At 37.3% G+C, this 20,803-nt stretch overlaps 1 protein-coding gene across 1 annotated transcript; it reads right to left on the bottom strand.

Annotated features, from left to right (window-relative positions):
- Positions 1-14,432: 14,432 nt before the first annotated feature.
- Positions 14,433-16,721, bottom strand: XCR1 (X-C motif chemokine receptor 1). The gene has a single exon (XM_003771990.3). It carries the CDS (start codon positions 16,481-16,483, stop codon positions 15,440-15,442), a length of 1,044 nt encoding a protein of 347 aa, XP_003772038.2. The 5' UTR covers positions 16,484-16,721; the 3' UTR covers positions 14,433-15,439.
- Positions 16,722-20,803: the final 4,082 nt, after the last annotated feature.

Consider the following 20,803-nt stretch of genomic DNA (forward strand, 5'->3'; position numbering starts at 1 on the left):
GAAAAGTTAATTAAAAAAAAAAAAAAAACAGAATAAAGTGTGTTTCCTTGGCAGGATAACTGAGGGGGTTTCCTGACCAGGAGTTTCCTGTCTGTTAGACATCCACATATTCAAACTCAGGTGACCCCAGGATAGCCTAGATTCATGAAGACTCATCTCCCTAAATTCAAATCTGGCGGCAGAGGCTAACTACCTGGATGACCCTGGGCAAGTCACTGACTCCTGTTTGCTTCAATTTTCTCATATGAAAAATGAGCTGGAGAAAGAAATGGCAAACCATTCTATATCTTTACCAAGAAAGTTCCAAATAGGAACATGACTCAACAAGAAAGCATATGAAAAGCCCCCCAAAATAAGGCAGCTGTCTGGTCCCCTCACCTTGTCATCCATCTCCAGAGAGAGAATTGATAAACTCAGGATGCAGATTGAAGCAAATGCTTTTTATTTGCTTTATTTTTCTTGCATCTGTCTGTGAGGGTGGTTATGTAACATGTCTAATATGGAATATGGAAATGTGTTTTGCATGACTTCACATGTATAATCAGTATTATTTTGCTTGCTTTTTCAATAAGTAAGAGAGAGCAAGACAGGGAAGACAGAATTTAAAGCTCAACATTTTTAAAGATGAATGTTAAAATTTTAAAAATATAGTAGGAAATATTTTTTAAAATAAAAAATATGATACAAAAAATCCACTAATCTCCCAATGTTGTGCCACAGTTCTCTTTTAATGACTGACCCAGTTTCCATAATTGTTCTATTCAGTTACTCCGCCTCAGGTTATAACCATTCCCTCTTAATGTTAGGATAAAGGTCTTATATACCTTAGGCTATAATCATTCCCTCATAATGTTTGATGGGATGGGGTCTTCAAAATGTAATGCTGAGAAACTGAGCAAGAGAGAGATTAGAGAGTATTTTAATAATTTATTAAATGGAGAGATTTACTGGGACCAAATGGACCCATGATTTGGTCCCAGGGCCGAATGAAACTAGAATCAAAGAATCCAGCCGCGAGTGTCAGATACAAGATTATTTTATAGGGTAACAAGAACAATGACATAATGGGGGAGCTACCTGGATGGGGATGACCTAATGGGGGGAGGCACCTAGGATGATATGATGGAGATATATATACTGGAGAGGCTCCTGATATTTTAATGATATCTAAAATGGATAAAGACCTTTAGCCCATCAAACATTAAGAGGGAATAAGTATAGCCTAAAATCTAAGATATAAGACCTTTATCCTATATCAAATATTAAGAGGGAATGGTTATAACTTGAGGCAGAATAACTAAATCGGACAATTAGGGAAACTGGGTCAGATATTAAAAGGGAACTGTGGCACCACACCATAAACAACTTCTCAATTGCAGATTTCCAATTAGAAAAAACAATAAAAAACAAATAAATAAAAACATCTTTGTACTATTCAAGGCCACTTGTTTTGCTTTTGGAAAGTTGGGAAGTTGGGCTTGGTTTTGGTTTTGGGGAGGGTTTTCCCCCTAATGTTGAGCCCAAATCTCTCTATAACTTTCCCCTAAGGCATTTCTGATTTTGTTCTCTAGTACCAAGCCAAAAAACAAAACAAAACAAAACAAAACAAAACAAACAACAAACAACAAAAAAAAAACCCAAGCAAACAAAAGAAAAAGAAAATCCTTCTTTTACAAGAAACTTGAAATATTTGAAGACAATAATCATGTCATCCAGTTTTCTTGGTCTTCTCTTCTCCAAGATTTTTCCCCTGGAGATTTTAACAGTTTATAGGTATACACTTCAGTCCATCCACTATCTTGGTCACTTTTCTCTGGCCATACCCCAGCTTGTTAATGTCTTCCTAAAAGGACCACCTAAAATGGCAGTTCATAAATTGAACACAGTACTCCAGATATATAGTCTGACTGACCTACCACTTCTATTCCTGGAAGCCAAGCTTCCCTTTGTCCAGCCTAAAGTGGCATTTGATTTCTTGTTCTATCTCACTCTTGGCTCATATATATATATATATATATATATATATTTTTTTTTTTAATAGCCTTTTATTTACAGGATATATACATGGGTAACTTTACAGCATTAACAATTGCCAAACCTTTTGTTCCAATTTTTCACCTCTTACCCCCCCCCTCCCTAGATGGCAGGATGACCAGTAGATGTTAAATATATTAAAATATAACTTAGATACACAATAAGTATACATGACCAAAACATTATTTTGCTGTACAAAAAGAATCAGACTCTGAATTATTGTACAATTAGCTTGTGAAGGAAATCAAAAATGCATGTGTGCATAAATATAGGGATTGGGAATTTAATGTAATGGTTTTTAGTCATCTCCCAGAGTTATTTTTCTGGGCATAGCTAGTTCAGTTCATTACTGCTCCATTAGAAATGATTTGGTTGATCTCGTTACTGAGGATGGCCTGATCCATCAGAACTGGTCATCATCTAGTATTGTTGTTGAAGTATATAATGATCTCCTGGTCCTGCTCATTTCACTCAGCATCAGTTCGTGTAAGTCTCTCCAGGCCTTTCTGAAATCATCCTGTTGGTCATTTCTTACAGAACAGTAATATTCCATAATTTTCATATACCACAATTTATTCAGCCATTCTCCAACTGATGGACATCCATTCAGTTTCCAGTTTCTAGCCATTACAGAAAGGGCTGCCACAAACATTCGTGCACATACAGGTCCCTTTCCCTTCTTTATAATCTCTTTGGGATATAATCCCAGTAGTAACACTGCTGGATATTGAGCTTTTTCTATCATTCACGAAGATCCTCAGATTTCATTCAAATCGAGTGCTGACTAACCCCCATCATATAGAAATTGACTTCTTGAACCTAAAGATAATACTTTACATTTATGGGTTGGATTAACTTTGTTGGATTAACTCAGTATTCTACCCTATTGAGATAAATCTTTTTGAATGAGAGAGATTACCATGTATTTAAAGGGGATTATATTTAAAGAGGGATTACACTTGAATAAATATATTTTATATATCAGTAATATATGATATATATAATCATAAATTTGACACATGTATGTATATGGATTTATGTATACAAATATGAATGTGTATAGATGGATGGATGGATGGGTGCGTGGGTGGATGGATGGGCTCGCTCTCTCTTTTTTAATAAAAGCTTTATTTTTCAAAATAAATGCAATGATAGTTTTATTGTTTTATTAAGTTAGAAGGAACTTCAAAAGATCTAGAAGTGACAGTGAAGGGAGAGGAGGATTCAGACTCTGCCTCTTGACTCTGCTTATTAGAGAGAAGATGTGGGAGCAAGAGCAGTCAGCAGTGGAAAAGATAGCAAAATGTGACACGACTTAAGGACAAAGCTGAATGTCAGTGATAGATGGAAAATGGAAGGAATGTGAGAAGAAATCTGAAATGGGGGGAGAAGACAAATAGAATAAGGTGCAACAAAAAGGAAGGGAGGGAGGTGGGGTTACTGGCAGGGGGTGGCAGGACTTAGCTGGATGGGAATAAGAATGTATGAAAATCAATTAATTCATTTTTTAAAGAGTACCAGTGCCAGGCACTGTGCCTAACCACTAGGGATACAAAAAGAGGCAAATGACAGTTCTTTCTCTCAAAGGGCTTCCAATCCAATTGGGGAGATAATATGCAAACAAGGATATACAAAGCAAGGTATATACAGAATAAATAGGAAATAATTAACCAAGGGAAGGCGCTGGAATGAAGAGGGATGATGGGGAGGGCTTCCTATAGGATGAGGGAGTTTAGTTGGGAAGGAAACCAGAGAAGTTAGTAGTCAAAGCTGAGATGACAAATCATTCCAGTCATGCACGTGAGCCAGAGAAAATGCCCAGAGCCCAGAGATGGAATGTCTTCCTTATGGAACACCCAGAAAGCCACTGAATCGAAGAGTGTGTATCAGGGATTAAGGTGTAAGAAGACCAAAAAAGTAGAATAATTCAAAATTGTGTGGGGCTTTGAATGCCAAATAGATTATGTGTTTGAAAAGTAATGTTATTTTTGTTCAGTCATTTTTGGTCATGTTTGCCTCTGCATAATGCCATTTGGGGTTTTCTTAGCAAAGACATTAGAGTGGTTTTGCCATTTCCTTCTCTAGCCTATTTTACACATGAGGAAACTGGGGTACACAGGGTTAAATGACTTTAACAAGTTACATAGCTAGTAATTGTCTGAGGCTGGAGTTGAATAAGAAAGACTCATCTTCATAGCTCCAAGCCTGGCGCTCTAGTCACCGTACCACCTTGCTGACCAAAAAGTAATCTAGATGAAAACAGATGACAAGGGCTGCAATTATAATGTACTTTCATCTATGTTGTCCCATTTCTTTCCATCTGTTCTAAATATTTATTATGTCTATTAATGACCTAAGAATGAAAGAAATACCTTTAGAATTCTAGAGTTCTGTAGGGGAGGAGAAATGCCGTTACAATAATTTTCTGCTTCTGTCTATGGTTTTGCTAAGAGATCAATATCATCATTTCATCTCATATCTGATGCTTACTCTTAGCCCCGAGGAAATAGCTGCAAATTTCTTATTTACTAACTGCCTTTTCTCTTCCATTCATGAGGTTTCAAGGGCTACATCTATCATATTTATCTTTGTGAATTTCTTTTTCTCCAAAATCCCAACAAACCATTGGAAATCTACCCAACTAAACATTCAGTATGGCAGTGGGGTGTTAGGGAAAGGTGGAGAAAGAAGACTGTATCAAGGTTGTTTGATGAGGGCCAATTAAGGGGTCAAGATGCCCCTCTGCTATTGAACATGTAAAAACTGTTAGCAAGGAGTATACTTGTATCCATTTGCTTGGGAATAAGAACTTTCCTTTGAAAAACTCAAGATTCTTTTTGTCTCATATCTAACTAGAAAGACTCCTTTAGGGAAGAAGTTTTGGTGGCAATTAAGTTGATCAAATCTGCCTTAAATCATTTTATAGTGTTGTGCCAAAGTTCCCTTTTAATGTCTTGACCCAGTTTCTCCAATTGTCCTCTTTAGTTAGTCTGCCTCAGGTTATAACCTTTCCCTCTTAATGTTTGATGAGATAAAGGTCTACCCTAAAATCCCAGGCTATAATCATTCCCTCTTAAATGGTTGAGATGAAGGTTTTATTTCTTTAGGTTATAGACATTCTTTCTTAATGTTTGACAGGATAAAGGTTTATCTATTTTAGATGCCATTAGAATATCAGTAACCTCCCTCCATTGTGTCATCCTAGAGGCCTCTTCCATCATTAGGTTATCCCCACCTAGGTACCTCCCCCATTATTCACTGTTCTTGTTATACTATAAAAAAGCTTGCTGTCCCAGTATTCAGACCTGGATTCTTTGAGATGATAATCTCGTCCAGTCCTGGGACCAAGATCCATCTGGTCCCACTATCTCTCTCCATTTAATAAACTATTGAATTGGTCTCTAACCTCTGTCTTGCTCAGTTTCTTTGGCAGTACAATAGCTTTTTCCTGAGACTTTTAGAAGAAGCAGAGGTCAAAGAAATAAGGAACTTTTGAGGCAGGGATGTGGCTCTATGTGGTCTTTGGTCAAACCAGAAGAGGAAGGATAGAAATGAGAAGATATACATTTGCTCCCTTCTTAGAGAGCAGCCTGGGTCTTTATAGGATGTATGTGGTAACTCATCACCTAGACCAGGCTTGGAACAATAATTACAATAGCTGGCATTTATATAGTACTTTAAGGTTTGCATATACATACTCATTTGATCTCACAACAAACTTTGTTGTGCTATTATTATCTCCATTTTATAGATGAGGAAACAAAAGTAGTCAGAAGTTAAGTGACTTGCCTGGCTCTCTAGGCTTGTAAATATCTGAGGCTGAATTTGAACTCGGGTCTTCTTGACTCCTTGCCCCTCTATCCACTGCCCAATCTAGCTGCCTAGCTTTCGAGAATTCCTCAGTATTTTCAAATTGTGCTACCTCCAACCTAGATTATTTTTGCATATACTCGTGGAATGATGTACTGGTCTATGTCCAATCATTATGAACATGTATTGAGTTGAATCGATAATAATCTCCATGTGGATTTGGAACAGATGGAGAAATTCTGTAGTTCGTTCTGTTCTTTGAATCCCATTCTCTTTCTGGGTTAATCCTGTTCACCTTTTTGCCTAGTGGTATTCCAGCGAAAGAGACAATGCTGGAAGGAAAGAAGCTTGGAGCCTATGTGAAGCTGACACTTAGCCTGTGAAGTCCGACCTCCTCTTCTTTGTTCCATTTTTTGTGCTGAATGAAGGAGTTTGGTGTCCATGAGTTTGTAAGGTTAGGAGCTCAAGCCACCAGGAGGTCTGGGAGAAGAATCCAGGCAAGGCTTTGCAGTCTGATGATCCAGCTTCGGTGCTCCAAGGAATCATGACTGGCTTTCGGGACTCTGCCCAGATGTTATTGAGATGTCAGCAGTGATGCTCCATTTAGATGTGGACTTGGTAACATCTGTCCTACATAGAGACTGCAAAGAATCTGAACCAAATTTTCCTAGACCCTGAGATAACTTGGGGAGATCCCTGATCAGATGTTTGGAGGAAATAGCTGCACTTGCTATAGCTTCAAAATAAATATTCCTTTATCAAAGCTAATTGACTTTAATTGCTTAACTAATAGCTTCCAGCTAATCTCTGGAAGTTAATAATGAAGGAATCAGGCCAGGATGAAGGCTGGCCTAATAGTACTAGAGAAAGATAACCCCATTCCCTCAGGAATACACCTAGAACCCTGAAAGGAGATACAGTCAGCCTCTCTCTCTCGGGAGACTGAGGCTAGAGAATAATTGTTATACATATATTTTAACATATTTAACATGTATTTAGATTACCTACCATCTAGGGGAAGGGGTGAGGGGAAGGAGAGGAAAATTTGGAACACAAGATTTTGCAAGGGTCAATGTTGAAAATTTACCCATGCATATGTTTTGTAAATAAAAAGCTTGAATTAAAATAAATAAATAAAAATTTTACAAACAAGAGAGATTACAAACAGATATTCTTTCTGAGAGAAAACATGATCTAAATGGTCTCAATCTCATTGCTGAGTAATTTGGCGAAATTTTTTTCCTTTCTTTTCTTTCCTTTAGTATTAAATATCAATTAGATTTTCCTTGAATCAAACTATTTTTTGATTGACAGTAAATCTTTTCTGAACAGAATGATCATATATTTAAAAAAAAGGAAAAATATGTCTGACATTTTACCTAAAACTCAGAGTATAGGTAATTTCTCTTTCATAGCTGGTACCAATGTAATCTTAGACTTTGAAGAGACAATCCTATCACATTAGATACATCCTCTGTGGGTTTATGGACATTGTAGACATTATGGACAAGAATTTCACAGGTTAAGATGCAAGATGATGAAGATGAAAGAAAGTATCTCTATTCTCCTGAAAGTATCTACATCTACTGAACCCATGGATGTAATATTGAAGTAACATTTAACATATTTCTTAAAATTTGAACAATTTGGTTTTCTGAGGATTTGTTACTGAGTATCAGCAACCAAGACTCCTTAGCCTTCCTCTTGCTCCAACATTGTGGCTATATCAGCATTAGAAGAGGATATTGTGCAGAATAATGGATTGAACTTAGAATCTAAATTATAATTGGATATAGTTGGATGGAAGATGTGCTAAAAAAAAAAAAGAAATGGGAAAAATTAGAAGAGCAAGAAATGGAGGAGCTTTGGTAGAAGGTGAAGACTAATGGCAAACCCAAGATTTGGGTTCATCTATGGATTTAATTATTCATGAAAGTAAAGCATCATTAAAATGTGGAAATAATTAAAAAGTACCTCTGAAGTTGACTTAAATGACTAAGGCCTTTATATATACAAATCAGTTTTTCTCTGTTAAAATAAAGCAAAACAAAAATTGAAATCCCTAAATTAGATTTGGATACAGAAATCATGGGTTCAAATTATTTTTTTCTAACATTTGCCATGATCTAATTATCACAAATTAATAATTCAATTCAGTTTCTTCATCTGTGAAATGGGAATAATAATCTTCATACTACAAATGATGGAAGCACTTTGTAAATATTCAGAGGGCAATGAGTTGTTTTAATTTTAAAGAAAACCCTAAGGAAGTTTAGGTATATTCTTGTCCAAGGAATTTTCCGCACTCAATTAATTCTCAGAAGGAAAAAAAAAAAAAAAAAAACATTTCATTGCTTTCTACCTCAGAAATGGTAATTAAAGGAAATATAGAATCTTTGAAAAAAAGTGAAGACAGCTTCTTAGAAAAGTTTTGTCTGTGCTACCAAGATGTTGCAATAGATAGACTGGTAGATAACAGGAAATTCTGCTGACAAAGAATGATAGGAAATTGTTCCTGCAGTATCAATTGAAAATTGTACTCTGTGACCATCAGTCTGAATAGGGAAAGTTTCTGATGAGTTTTTGTGGGATGTGAAGTCCACTCAAGCATTATTTGTAAACACTTTCCTAGAGAACACAATAGTGTGATATCTATTAAACATGTTCTGACAGCAGGGAAAGATCTTCTGAACTTCAGCATGGAGGATTGAAGGCATAAGATAGTCACTGTGTTGAGTGCTAGAGAGACCAAGAGAGGTAAAACCATGGTTGCTGCCCTAAAGAACTCATGAGAGAGTTAATATGTGAATAAACAGTTAGATGCAAAATGTGGGCATAGTAGATGGATTTCTTAGTGGAGAAGGCACTGCAGCTGAGGAGTCACCTGCAGAAGGTGACCCTGGAGTTGAATCTGAAAAGAAGTTGAGGGTTCCATATTTTTTCTTTTCCTAATTATGAGAGAGAGCAATGCAATGGAGAGAGCACTGAAATGAAGAGAGCTCTGCTACTAAGCACTGTGACCTTGGACAAGATCACTTTTTCTGGATCACTGTTTCCTCATAAGTATAATGAAATGGTTGTATTAGATAAAATTGTATTTTCAGTCCTTCCTGGTTTTGGGTAGTCAGAGCAATGAGGTTGAAATCCCATGGCTGCCACTGTTACTGTGTGATATGGGTAAATTCTATTGAGCCCTATTCTGTGCATATATATATATGCGTATATATATATATATATATATATATATATATATATATATACATATATATATGTATATATGACTTATCACTACTCTTAAATACATAATATTGCCATAACATTTGCTTAATCACTGTTAAAGAAAGGAGCATAGACTGGTTAAATAATTTCTGTGGCAAATAGCTTAAACCTCATTTCTATTTAAATTATTTGTCAGGATTGTCAATGGAGTAAAAGTGTCCAAGCAATTGGGGGATCAGAAAATGATTTATAAAGGAGCACCTCTATGTCTTAGACGCAGGGGTCCTCAAACTATGGCCCACAGCCCAGATGTTAGTAGCTGAGGACGTTTATCTCCCTCACCCAGGGCTATGAAGTTTCTTTATTTAAAGGCCCACAAAACAAAGTTTTTGTTTTTACTATAAATCCGGCCCTTCAACAGTCTGAGGGACAGTGAACTGGTCCCCTATTTAAAAAGTTTGAGGACTCCTGTCTTAGAGTCATTGTGTGGATCAAATGAAATAGTATTATTATTGTTGCTTTTCAGTCATCTGATTCTTCATGACTCCATTTGGGGTTTTCTTGGCAAAGATAATGAAGTGGTTTGCCATTTCCTTCTCTGCCTCATTTTATAGATTTGGAAACTGAGGCAAAGGGGGTTAAATGACTTGCCCAGAGTGACACAGCTAGTAACTATCTGAGGCTAGATTTGAACTGGGGGAAGATGAGGCTTCCTGATCCCAGGATCTATGCTCTATGCTCTATGGTGTCACCTAGGGCATTTTATAAACCTTAAAGCAGGATATAAAAGCTAGTTGTCATTATTCCTGGGATTTGAAGTTAGGTCCTCTTACTCCAAGTTTACCACTCTATTCAATGTATACTATGTGGAAGGTTGAACTCGGTGACTTCTTGTTTTCTTTCTAACTCTAAATTCTGTAACTTCTCACTTTCTGTAGAGCTGCTGAAAAATAAAATTAAAAGTACTGCTATTATCCATGATCTAGAGCTGGAAGGACTTTAGAGACCTCTTGGTCAGCTAAGTCATTTTATAGATAAAGAAGCTAATTGATTCAAAAACTTGCCCAAAGTTACTCAGGCATAAGATATAGAACAAAGATAGACCCTGGATCTAGGGCTATTTCCATTGAGCCATAACCAAACTATATTTAAATTCAGTATGATTTTTTCCATATACTGGCTACTCATCCAGAAACGAATTCATCCATATCCCATCATTTCAGTCTGATTCCCATAGGCTTTTTCAAGGTCTTCTAAGAATTTGGATTCATATAAGCCAAATCTCTTTCTGGGTATTGATCTCTCTAAAAAAAGGACATTTTCACTTTTCTAGATCATTGTTCCCACAGAATTACTCCTGGAAAATCTCCAAACATGTATTATTTATACATCATTTCTGGGTTTCTCCAAAGATTAAAAAAATAAATAAATAAAGTCCTCAGATGAATTACAAGCACTAAAGTTAGCAAAAGGGTATGGATAAAAGACAGCCTTTATTTCATCCTACAATGAAAGCAGAAAATAAAAAGAATTCACAAGAGCTTATGATCTTACAAAAGTCAACAATAAGATGCTTTATACCATCCCCTTAGCTCCCAGTGAAAGGAAACTGAATATGTAAGGCTAGAAATGATAGATACAGTGATATTTATTTTTTTCTTCCTATTAAAGGTCCTGCCCAGATCGCTTATCCTGCAGTACAATATATATATATTAACAACTGTTGAAGTTCCCTTTAAAAACCAAATGGTGAAGGAAAAAGACCTATGCTAGAATGTATATATGAATTTCATTCTTTCTCATTTAGTTTCAGTATTTGAATATTTCCCATAGATAGCAATATTTATCTTCAAATCAATGAAATAGCTATGTGTTGGTTTTTTTAAACTCAAATCATCCTTTACCAAGTAGGAAAAAAACGAAAGAAGCAGATTCTTAAACAAGATGTTCTAAAAAGAAAAGGTGGAAAAAAGTAGATTGCTTCTCCCACTCTCAAATGTTAGAGCTGATTTGCAAAATGTTTTATGACTATTGACATTAAAATTTGAAAGTGTATTTCCCCAGTTTTGTAAGATTTCATGACCAGATATATATATATATATATATATATATATATATATATTTTTTTTTTTTTTTGGCAAGGAAAGCTAATGCTAGCAACCACTCATGACTTTTCACTCTTGACTATCTCCAAATGGTTGTCGGATCTTGTTAATGGGACCTTCCACTTCATTGTATCTTGCATATGTTCTCAACTCTATTTAGATGGACACAACCTCAGACCATAAGCTTTTGTTGCTCTTTATTTCCTCTATTACAATAGCCCCCATTTGGTCATCCTGCCTTCAGTCTTTCCCCTTCTGTATTCCATCTTCCACATCCCTATCAAAAATATAGCTAGATCCTGATGAATACAAATAATGGATCTTCCCAAATGGTCACATATCTCAGATTTGCACTATTCACAATTATATATACACTAAATATCATCATTAATTTCAGCCTAATGAAAAAACACCATGCAAATTTGACTAATAAAGGATGAGGCATCTTAATCTGGATTCTACAAGTAGATTTCAAGGGAAAGGTGGGGAGGTGCGGAGTCTGTGCATTTGGATGACAAAAAAAATTTCATTGCATTCCTTCAATTATTTTAAAAACACAATCAATTGTATTAATTGTAAAACAAAAATAATTGTATTAACACATTCTGACAAGGGGTCAATGGGTTTCACCAATTTGCCAAAAGAGGGAAGGAAATAAGCATTTATTAAATATCTGTTCTGTGCCAAGAGCTATGTCAAGTGCTTTACAAATATTAACTCATTTGATCCTTACCAAAGCACTGGGAGGTAGTTACTATTATTATATTCATTTTACAGTCAAGGGACTGAGACAAATTAAGATTAAATCATTGTCCAATGCTACACAGCTACTAAGTAACTGTCTGAAGTTGGATTTTAGTCTTCCTGCCTTCATTGAACAATGTCTCCACTGTACTACCTCTAAGAACCCATGACACTCAAACGTTTAAGAACCCTGATTTAGGAGAACACCATGTCCCAAAGAACAGTAAAGTATTTTGTCAATTAATACCATCCATTTTGTAAATTATCACTTTCTTCCCCATCCTGAGATTGACCAAGTACTAGAAATAAATTTCACTTCTTTCTCACCTATTCTACTAATCCCTAGACCCCATTCACTATCAGAGAAAAATTGCTATTTGTCTTGCTTTTTATGACTGATTTGACATTTGTTTTCACTGAAATAAAGTCAATCTGGGAGTCAGATTAGAAATTTCAATGATTTTAGCCATTTTCTTTTTGCATACTCCTGAAAGGATGTATCTCCAGTGGAGGTGAGAGTATCTATTCATTCCCCAATTTGGAAACATAATCCAAGTTTGGAAATGCATCATTTCTTAAAAGGACAAAACAAAGAAGAGTTTTCTATGTCAATGATTCCCCAAACTTTTTGGTTAAGGGTAGGGGTAGTCTAAAACATAGGAAGGAATTGGAACATCCTGGTCATGAGATGAAGTAATAGCTAACAAATAAAAACCAATCCAAACCAAAACTGATGTGAAATTTGGCTGTGTTAAGAGAGGTGTGAAATCCAGTTAAGGGAGGGATAGTCCTCTTGGTATAATTTGCTCTGACCAGGCTATATCTCAGTCAATTAGCCAATAAAACTTATTAAGTACTTATTATGTGCCAGACACTGCTAAACATTAGGAATTAAAAAAAAGGTAAAGGACAGTCTCTATCCTTAAGGAGCTCACAATTTAATGAGTGATAAAAGATATAAGCAATTATGTATAAACAAACATCTGGAACATTTTATTTAGTTCTGGGGACTATGTTTTTAGAAGTACATTGATCAGTTAGACAATATAGAGAAGGGTAACCAGAAAAGACCCAGAGAAGTCTTGAGATTACATCCTTTGAAATCAGTTGAAGGAACTCAGTATGTTTAATCCAGAGAAAAGAAAACTTCTTGTGAGGATGAAACATCATTTTTTTGGTTATAGTTTGGACCATAAGGGCTTTGAAGTCCCTGAAGCTTTGGGATACTTTTGTTCTCTAAGCTGGATTGGTCCATGGATAGACCTGATTCCTTTAGGGGAAAGATCTTTTCTTATTTACATCCTGTTTCTTCCTCTAGCATCTGGCACAGTGTTATCCCCATAGTAGGTGGCTAATAATTTTTTTGGATAGTTGTTGGAACAGGAACCTAAGAATGTCAAGGAATAAAGAAAGAACCACTTCCTTTTCCCAGCTAAAAAACTCATTTTCACTCCTGGCCTCCTGTGGTGCCTGAAATTTCCTCTAAGGAGATTCAGAGTCACAGGTTCTTAGATCATCTAGTTTGCCAGATACCTGAGCAAAAATGTCATCTACGATATCCCTGAGAGATTAATCATAAAACTTGTTCTTGAAGGTTTCCATAAATGGAGATTCTTTTGTCTCCCAAAGTAGCTAATTGCACTTTGGGCAGTTCAGGTAGGGAAATTTTTCTGTACAATGACCCATTACTCTGGTGCCTGATAATTTATACCTATTGGTCCAAATTCTGCTCTTGAGAGCCAAGTTAAATAAATCTAATTTCTTTAGTTTAAGGTGCTATGTCTCCAGTAAAAAAAAAAAAAAGCAAACATGTCATTTATCCATTTATTCATTCATTTTTCCTCTTTCTTTCTTGAGAGAGAAAGGGGAAGGGAGAGTATAGGAGGAAAAATGTGCAAAGAAGAGTGAAGTTTGAGGGAGTAGAATGGAATTATTTCACAGTTTTGTCTAGGACAAAGCTTTTTAAACTATGGGATGCAACTTTATATGGGGTCTTGTAACTGAATGGAGAGGTTGCAAAATTGTGATTTATTATCAGTAAATATTTGCTTTGTATACTACTTTATATGCCTCTATACCCAGGGTTATGTTAAAAATTTCTTAGGTAAAAAGGGGTTGGGAATGGAAAAGGTTTAAGAAACCTTTTTCTAGAACATGCATAGAGCTTAGCTGACTCAGGGGACTTCTGTGACAGGATCCTTGATTTTTGTCAGTTCTTTGACCACAGCTCTTCATGACCTCATTTGGAATTTTCTTGATAAAGGTAACTGGAATGGTTGGCCATTTCCTTTCTCTATCTCAGTTTTTACAGATGAGAAAACTGAGGCAGACAGAGTAAGTGACTTGCTCAGGGTCACTCAATCAGTAAGATGAGTCTTCCTGACTCGAGACTCAGTACTTTATATACTTCAGCATTCCCTAGGTGCCCCAGACTCCTGATGAGCACATGGTATATTCTGGAGACCCACCCTGCTTTAAAATAGTGCAGAAAAATGACACAAAACAAATGATTAAGGCTTTTATTTGCTCATGTCCCCATTACTCTCAATTCCCCCCAAAAGAAATCCCCTAGATGCAGCATCCAGGAAGCATTTTCCTCGATGACAATGTTGTAATTCTTAGCTCAGTGATCAATTTACTCAGTTTAGAATTGGCTTATATACAAAGTTTACATACATATCTATACATTTGTCTATATCTCTATATGAAAATACATCTAAATCTTAAAGCATCAACTAAAGGAAAGTTAATATTTTTATTCCCCAAGCAAATTTTCCCCATTCAAACATCTTTGGTTGGTGAACTGGTGATCAAGCTTCAGATTTATTTTTGCATTCCCTGATTTCACTTCCTATTCTCACCTCCCCACAATCTTCATTTCTACTCAGCTTCAATCCTGTTCCTTCTATGCTTTTCCACTGGAGATAGACATTCTCTTTTTTAGTTACCCAATGCAGCCACCAGTCTGGATGAGGTTAATTTTTAAAATACTATCCCCTTGACCTGATTGGTAGAAAATAAATTTGCTTTGCCTTTGAGCTTGACTCTGCTCCAGGAGATCAGAAGGTGACAATGAGATGGTCATGAAGTGGTACCAGATGGCTATGAATTTGACCAGTCCATCTCCCCCATCTTGTAGACCCGACAAATCTGTCCAATGCTAAACACCAACTGCCACTTAGATCTGAAAAGCAGAAAAATAAAGTTGCGCTCCTTTTTCTTGGCTCCTCATTCCTTCTTCTTCTCCCCCCTCCCCAAATAAATCACTTCAATTCAGCTTCCAGGAAGCATTTTCCTTGATGGTTAACGTACTAGTTCTCAGTCTAATGATCATTTTGCTCCACTTGAAATCTGCTCACCATAAACTACATAAGTAAAATATAAGGTAAGTAATCTTGTTATTTCTCTACCCTCCCATTCTATAGCCTACCCTGCTCCCTAGAGATAAAAATACCAGCAGTCCTGTCCTATAAGCTTCCTCCCATAAGGGGAAGCTAGTGGGATACTTCTTCCTTGGAAGAAGCTTTTCAGTAGAAGGAAGCTTCATCATAAAAGAAAGCCCCCGGGGATTGGGGTAAAGGGCTAAGGTTCCACTTCCATGGCCAGATTCTGTGACAGAGCATTTTCAGGTGCCTCCGAAACTTAATCCCCACAAACACATAGAGCACCGGGTTGAAGCAACAGTGGGAGAAGGCGATCTCCTTGCAGATTTCAAAAGAGTAGAATATGTGCTTGCTGACTTCACAGTTCTGGATGAGCTGGAGTTTTATCAGTGTAATCAGGAACATGATCACATTGTAGGGGGCCCAGCTGAGAAAGTAAACCATCACAATGATGAAAATGAGCCTGACTGTCCGGTGTCGCCTCTTGGAGGGAGACCGAAACAGGGTCCTGAGAATCTGAACATAGCAGAACAGAATGATCACCATGGAGAAGAGAAAGAAGAAGTTGTGCTCGTAGACAGACAGTAGGAACCACTTGAGCTCAGAATAATGACAAGATTTGTCGGAGAGCACCGTGTGGAAAATGGTATCGGGAACAGATGCCAGGATGCTGGCCACCCAGATGCCTGTGATGATCCCAGCTCTGCTGCGGCGGGAGTAGCTGCCCAGGCTTGACAAGGGATGCACCACAGACAGGTACCGCTGGACCGTCATTACCATCAGGAAAATGATGCTGCTGTAGAGGCTGATGTGGAAAAGCAAGTTGTACAGCTTGCACAAGAACTCTCCAAAAATCCAGTTATAGTAGTGCATCGCAATCAAGAAGGGTAGCAGACAAGAGAAGAGTAGGTCAGAGAGACAGAGGTTAAGGATGAAGATGTTGGTGAGGGATTCCAGACTTTCATACCTCACCAGGACCCACACCACTAGGTTGTTCCCAACAAGGCTGAAGACAAACACCAAGACGTAGAAGACCGTATGGTTCAGAGTCACTAAGTTAAAGTTATCATCATTCTCACACAGGTGGCCAGAGAAGTCAGAGAGGTCGTCAGTATAATTGAAAGTTGTAGTTTCATAGTCTGTGTCTGAGCCCCATGTATAAGCCATCTGGGTGGAAAGCAGAAACATCAATACCACAGAGAATCACAGAATCATAGAAATCTAAAGTTGGCCAGTGCCATGCCCTTGGAATAAACAGAATAATTACAGAGAATTTGGGTTCTTCCATAAAATGGAATTCAAAACACAGTATTAATTATAAAGCAATAAGGATAGCCCTTCCTCCAATTACTTAAGACCTTTCCATAAGCAAAAGAATAGAAAACATCTATTTCTCTACTACACAAAATAAATAAAAAACAGAATATAACCGGGAGCAGCTTACCTTCTCCTTTGCTGAAACAGTAATGACAAGTTTTTTTTTTTCACTACCTCTTTTAAAATACAAATTCACTCCTCCCCACTCTTGCTCAGATTGGTGTGTGTATGTGTGTATGTGTGTGTGTGTGTGTGTGTGTGTGTGTGTGTGTACAACATTCTGCAGGTGGGAAGATTGCTAGTTTCCCCATGAAATTGTTTCCTCAGGCTACTGACTTAAGCCAGGAGAAGCCTCTGCTCTCAGAGGAGAGACAGCTTTATACAGTGAGGGGCAAAAAATCAATGGCTTTTGGTATCAGAGGACCTAGGTTCTACCACATACTGGCTATATGACCTCGGGCAAGCTCAATTTCTTTGACCCTCAGTTTCACTCATCTGTCAAATGAGATGGTTAGACTAGATGGTCTTTAAGTTTGTTTCCAAATCTAAATCCAAGATTTCATTATATGAAACTAAGACTGGAAAGCTATCTGTTGTGGAGTTTCTGCCACAAGTTTCCCATGAGTGTCTCCTGTTTACATCCTTCCTCTGGCTGTTCATGTGGCACTACTTGGGTGTGATTCTGCCTTCCATGGCAGAATGGGTCCCTGGCTGCTGGCTCAGAGTCAAGAAAAGGACCTTCAATTATCTAGAATGATTGGTGTTCTCTCCATTCCACCTGAAAAACCATGGATTTTTGATGAGGGCAATCAATTCCACCTTCTCTGTCTTACACACTCCACACACTCCATATTCCAGCCAAAGAGACAACTTAATCTTTCCAGGACAGTATGCTACCCTTTATCTTAGTTCAAGTCCTATTTCTTTTATTCTGGGCAAAACATAAAACTTGTCACTACTTTAGGTGATTCTATAAATTGTAAAGAAGGTGCTGATTTATTTTGGTAGAATGAGTTTCTTCACAGGCAGTTCTATACTGTAATGAAATCATAAGTTCAGTTCAACCTCTCCCAGATATATATGATGATGATATATATTTATTTATGTTTATATTTTCTCCTCCACTAGAATATAAAGTCTTTGAGGAAGGGTATATATCTACATCTATGTATGTATGTGTCACTATATATATATATATATATATATATATATATACACACACACATAGGTATCATCCATGCGTGTGTATATAAATTGTATACACACACACACATATATATATATATATATATATATGTCTTTATATCATTAACACCTAGCAAAGTGAAATTACTAGGTTTTCAAAAATGCAAAGTATATCTGCCTAGGAGTAAGGATAGGGTTCCTTTTTCCTAAGAACATCCCTGTTTCTGAAGAAGTAGAGGGAGTCAGGGCAGGTCCAGCTCTTTCCTATGCATACATTTTGTGTGTCTTCCCGGGCTCTTGGGTGGCAGCAGGGTCTGCTCTGTGTGACAGGGATCTTTAGCAGTCATTCTGTTGGTCTGTGTACAGGGATATACTGGACCCAGTTCTACCAGCTTATCGAAAGTGATTCTCAACTGTTCAATGCGAGCATTTGCACTTCAGAAATGACCAACAACAAACAAGGGTGTGATCTGAATTTTTGATTGTCTGGACTTAAGCGTTATAATGAAGACTGATATTAAACATGTGTGTTTGTAGTGTTCTTTTCTAAAATATAATATTTCTCTGGGAGCAGATTTCTTGTGGGGCTTCTGGAGGGAGCTTTAGTTTCAGTTCAGAGTAACAATTACCTCAAATGCAGCCAGCTGTTAAAATTTCAGTCCTTTATTGTCTCTTCCAAAATAGCCTAGTAAACTTTCCTTGGTTCCAAGAGCTCTTGTTGCTAGTCCTTTGCCTCTGCCTCTGCCAGCTTCAGCCTCTTCTCTTCTGAATCCCCAGTTCTGCCTGACTGCAGTCTCTGGCTTCTCAATCTCCTCCTCAATCTCAGCCTGACTCCTGGCTGAGGCTCTAAGAGCTTCTTATATATGATCTCTTAAAGGTGTGAACTCAAAGGTTGACTCCTCCTCTGAGAGTGGGATTGTGGGAACTCTGACTGGTGAATCTCCTCCACTGAACTTGTAGATCTCATACTGAATCCTGACTTGTGAATCTCAAATGCTAATGTATGAACTCTTAAAGGTGTGAAAGGAGTGAAGTCTGAACCTAGAGAACTGTTAAGCATGATGCTAAAATTAGACAAGTGACTTATCACTTTGTAATAATCCTAACATCTCCCGCTTTTTTTTGATTTAGAACATAAAGTGGTCATGATCTCCCTGACTCCTCAAAGATATGAGAACCCCAAAAAAGAAAGTAGTCACGCCTTCCCTGACTGCTCAAAAAAGAAGCAAAAACACCATATAAAGGAGGTGGTCATACCCTTCTCAGGAAGGGAGATGAAAACACCAAAGGAAATAGGAAATCAAATCAGATTAGTGGGTTTCTAAAGGGGCTCACTTGAAATAGGTATACATAAATCCATCAATATGGGAGGTATTACACATAATTACATAAATTATATAAGCACATGGCAATATAACACAGGCTAGGAGTGATGTGACAAATAACATGAATCAACATGAGAATTTATACATGTCCATAAGTCCTAGAAATAGTCCAAAAGGAATCTATTGTCCATTAGTTCATGTGCCAGGAATCCAATAATTCCTGCAAGTTTTAAAGTCCTGCCTCATCAACAATTTTTCATCTCAAGGAATCCAATGATTCGTGCTGGTTTTCAAGAACTGAAACAGTCTCATCCTGTATTAGGGAATCCAATGATTCATGAAGATTTTGTTCTTAGGTCTTCTCCCTTGTTTCCAGATTTTTCTCTTTTTCTGTCTCTCTCTGATGGACAAGGCAAATATGGCTTGTTGGTGCCCATCTAATTTCTTCTCCATCTCTAGAAATACAAGCAAACCCTCTTCCCCAAGCAGTTAACCTGTCTGGTCCCTTCCATTCATCACTTTCTGGGTCTCTCCACATCATCTGATGATTATCTAAAGATAGTGGAGCTGCTTTCACTGAACACTGCCCTTCTGGTGAGTTATAAAACCTGTCTCTGGGAGCCAGTGCATCTTTATCAAAAAGTTAAAAATTAATGATATAGAGAACTAAATTTAGAAGTTCTCTAGGGTTACCCATGGCTCCCCCCCTTTTTTTTGGAGGAGTGTCTTAATGTCTCTGTTTCTTATCTCTACAATTGCCTGACCTTGAGGATTAAAAGGTATGCCAATGGTGTGTAAAATCTTATACTGTGCACAAAAGTGTGCAAAATGTTTAGAAGTATATGCAGGACCATTGTCTGTTTTTATTTCTTGTGGCACACCCATAACTGCAAATGTTTGGATGAGGAATTCAGTGACTACTTGGGCTGTCTCTTTTGCTGCTGGTATTGCAAAAGTGAATCCTGAAAAGGTGTCTACTACAATGTGGATAAAAGACAGACGACCAAAAGATTTATAATGGGTCACATCCATTTGCCAGATTTCATTGAGTCTCAAACCACGAGGGTTCTTCCCTGGAGGGAGCGTAGGAGGGTGGAAAGGAAGGCAAGCTGTACAACTTTTTTCTATGCTCCTAGCTTCCTCTTTTGTTATCCCAAATTGCAAATGGAAAGCTCAAGCAGCCTGATGGTATTTAGAATGAGATTCCTGGGCTTCCTGAAATAAAGGAGTATTGGCCAACATAGTTAGAAGGCTATCTACCTTTGGATTTCCATCAAAAATAGGACCTGGAAGTCCACTATGTGAGTAGACATGCAAGATATAAATCTTACCTGGATGCTTTCTCACTTGCTCTTGAAGTTCCTTAAAGAGCTGGTATATATTAGAGGCTACAAATTTTATTTGGGCTGTGGCAATTCTTTGTACCACACCTACTGAATAGGCTGAATCAGATATTATATTTATATCTCCTGGATAATAAGTAAGAGCTAGAATGATTGCATATAATTCATTCTGCTGAGTAGACTGAAAAGGAGTTCTGACTACTCTCTTTATGGTTAAATCATGAGAGTATACAGCACAAATATTTTGTTTGGCTGCATCTGTAAAGATAGTTGGTCTTTTAAGAGGAACCTTAGAAACCTTTTCTTCAAAAATTCATTGCCAATTATGTAATAACCAG

This window comes from Sarcophilus harrisii, chromosome 5 (genome assembly GCF_902635505.1).
Source record: "Sarcophilus harrisii chromosome 5, mSarHar1.11, whole genome shotgun sequence".
Classification (NCBI taxonomy): Eukaryota; Metazoa; Chordata; class Mammalia; order Dasyuromorphia; family Dasyuridae; genus Sarcophilus; species Sarcophilus harrisii.